Here is a 3,435-nt window from a genome sequence, read left to right as displayed (position 1 = left end):
TGTATGCTTTATCATGTCGTAAACCAAGAAGATGAAATTCCCAAAACCAAAAGCGGTGTGCTGGTTTATGACAATAAGCAAGTGGAAGCCCACCTTAATCCTATGCCACATGAGGATCCATAGGCTCCTTTCAAAGCCAATAACTTTATACTGACAGAGATCGGCAAGAGTCTGACAGATGGGTTTATTTTTACGGCTGAGCTTTCTTAGGATTCTGCCAATACGGCACCGATCTACTGAGGGCAGCGATTAACTTTGTTTTCTTCTTCCTCCTTGAGATGTTCCATCTCAGAAAGATAATGAAAGACATTCAACTCTCCGGATCCACTCAACCTTCACTTCCTGAGATCAAAGGGTCACTTCTTACCACTGGTCCTTTTCTGCCCAAGCCTCAGGAACCACCACCCCACAGACTGACAGTAAAGGCCCATGGGAGGAGCACTCTCGGGGTCATGACATCTAGGGGTTTGGTAATCTTGGGGTGCCTCATGGTCCCATACGAATGTGAGGTCCACAGATGAAATGAGCCAAACAGTAGGGTGTAGGAAACTTGGCTTACAATGGCAACATATTTCAAAGCTGGGTATGTTTTATTTACAAATAATATTTAGATACAGAGGTTAATCAGATGTTCTCAAAGATCCCCACTGGGTTAGCACAGACACACCAGAGAGGAAAGATGATACATTTCTGTGTTTCTGCCACACGATAATGACAGCGAGGTCCAGGGGTGGCTATGCCCAGACATCTCAGTAGACATGGTGTTGCAAACTACAAGCATTGGGTCTATTTTTTTATTATAGATCCTTCCGAATAATTTCCCTTAATACCTTCATTCCCATTAAGTACACTGTACAATTATATATCAATTATATGACTTCAGATCAACTTAAACTCCTTCTTCAATTGTCATGAGTTCATGACACAAAAAATATTTATGAATAAATCACATTTAAATTTTAACCCCCTCTGCTCCCTCTCATGGCCATTCTCCCTGTGAATTTATTCCATCTGTGCATCATACGAGATAGCCCAACAGTTGATAAGAGATTGTTTTCATTCATTTACTATCATCAATAGTATCCATTCTGGAAAGTGTAGCATACTGGAATTCTCTAAGTAGATCTTAATATCAGCCATACCATATATGCTAATACTGGCTTTTTAAAAAACTATTAAACGTAGACATCGATATTCTAAAGCCAAAGGATTTTTTACTAAAGGTCAAATTCTCTCTCTGTCCTCAGTAGCACCAACTCAGTAACTGTGGTGAAACCCAGACTATGGGGTTCTAATGACTTCAGAAAGATGTGCATTATCCACATGGGAGTGGAGCAGAAGTCATACTATGGCAATGAAGATGGCTTTTTTCATACACACGTAGATCTCTATACTGCATTGCCCGAAACAGTTACTTTATTGTTCCCACTGTATTGTCATGCTTCAGAGAGCTGAAAAATGCTTTTCCCATTTGCAGGGTTATTTATTCCTGATGTGCATGATTTTTATAACTCAAAAATGTAACTTTAATTTGTGGAGGGGAAAAGAAAGGCTCCCACTAGTAAGGTACTATTGCAAATGTGTAGCCCGATGACAACATAGTATTTATAAAGCCCCACAGCTCCTTCCAAGGACACTGCACCCCATAATCAGACCCTAGTATATCCCCAGCATGGAATCTGTGGGTCTAGTGGCTCTTCACGGGGCTGCTAAAAAACAGAGTCATGGGCAAGGCATGCATATAGATCTATCACTTGTCTTATTTTGACATGGAAAAAGAAATCTGTATTTCCCAAGGATTTCTGCACAGAGGGTAAACACCCCGTATCAAACACTTGAGAGAACTGAGACCAAAAAACTGAGTTCTTGAAAAGTTAAACTCCTCCTTTTTAAAAACTAATATAAATATATGCTTTGTAAGACCTGAGGGACTAAGCCATAAAGTTTGCCTCTGCTCAATTTGATCTGAGACCTGAACTCAGTGAAGCCTTTAATTCCATATTTGAAGGTGACAAACTCCATTCCTTCACTTCTCCAGCATGTCTTTTTAAAATATTATAAAGGACAAAGTACTTTTCAGCAAAAAGGACTGCTGGTTAGATTCACAGAAAGATGCATCAAGGGCGAAAGTAAACAAACAAGACAGAATCTTTAGAAAAAAAGAACCTTAAAAATAAATTGTGTTGCAAAACTACTTTTGCAATTACAGTGTTGTATTTGGCCCCACTATGTTTCAGAGGCACTGCCTTAATATAAACAGAATCTTCTAATGCACTTTTTCAAAACAGTGCTTCTCAGCCAAGGACTAGCACGAATTCATTCTACTGCTAGGTGCTGATGACACTTTGGTTTGCTTTACTGGCAACGTTTTGGCAACGCATCCTATACTAAGAGGAAGGCTGGTAACCAGGCATATGACAAGAGCCAGATCCACTGTGTTACTTCTTTTCATGCTTCTTGGTTAATTCCCCCACGCCCAGCTGGAAGTTGCCCTGGTTGTCACCGGTTCTGTCTTCCCTCTGCCGGCTCTCCTGGGACACTTGCTGAACGGCTTGCAGGATGGCATTCTGCACTATCTGTTTGCTGGCTTTCTGCAGCTTCACCTCTTCAGGCTCATTTCCAGGTTTCTCACCTATCAAAGAGTATGGAAGGGAGGTAAAAAGAACAAAATTAATTTCAGGAGCTGTTATAGGAAGGGGCACGCAGGAAAGGTGAGACCATTGGAGTTCAAGCTGTAGTACAAAGCTGTAATCATCAAGACAGTCCGGTACAGTCCGGACAGATCAGTGGAACAGAATAGAGAACCCAGAAATGGACCCACAAACCTATGGACAACTAATCTCTGACAAAGCAGGAAAGAATATCCAATGGAATACAGACAGTCTCTTCAGCAAGTGGTGCTGGGAACACTGGACAGCGACATGCACAAGAATGAACCTGGACCACTTTCTTACACCACACACAAAAATAAACTCAAAATGGATGAAAGACCTAAACATAAGGCAGGAAGCCATCAAAATCCTCGAGGAGAAAGCAGGAAAAACCTCTTTGACCTTGGCCGCAGCAACTTCTTACTCAACACATCTCTGGAGGCAAGGGAAACAAAAGCAAAAATGAACTATTGGGACCTTATCAAAATAAAAAGCTCTGCACAGTGAAGGAAACAATCAGCAAACTGGAAGGCAGCCAACAGAATAGGAGAAGATATTTGCAAACGACATATCAGATAAAGGGTTAGGATCCAAAATCTATAAAGAACTTACCAAACTCAATACCCAAAAGCCAAATAACCCAGTGAAGAAATGGGCAAAAGAAAGACACAAATAGACACTTCTTCAAAGAAGACATCCAGATGGCCAACTGACACATGAAAAAAATGCTCAACATCACTCATCATCATGGAAATACAAATCAAAACCCCAGTGAGACCTCACA

The 3,435-nt window shown here is 40.9% G+C and overlaps 1 protein-coding gene across 1 annotated transcript; it reads right to left on the bottom strand.

Annotated features, from left to right (window-relative positions):
• Positions 1-571: 571 nt before the first annotated feature.
• AKAIN1 (A-kinase anchor inhibitor 1) lies at positions 572-2,783 on the bottom strand (the record flags this gene model as incomplete). The annotated part of the gene is made up of 1 exon (XM_047826663.1): positions 572-2,783. A coding segment is annotated over one exon (345 nt), but the record flags the coding sequence as incomplete, so codon positions are not given.
• Positions 2,784-3,435: the final 652 nt, after the last annotated feature.

The sequence above is a fragment of the Prionailurus viverrinus genome, chromosome D3 (assembly GCF_022837055.1).
Source record: "Prionailurus viverrinus isolate Anna chromosome D3, UM_Priviv_1.0, whole genome shotgun sequence".
Taxonomy (NCBI): domain Eukaryota; kingdom Metazoa; phylum Chordata; class Mammalia; order Carnivora; family Felidae; genus Prionailurus; species Prionailurus viverrinus.
This window is presented reverse-complemented; position numbering and strand designations above follow the sequence as displayed.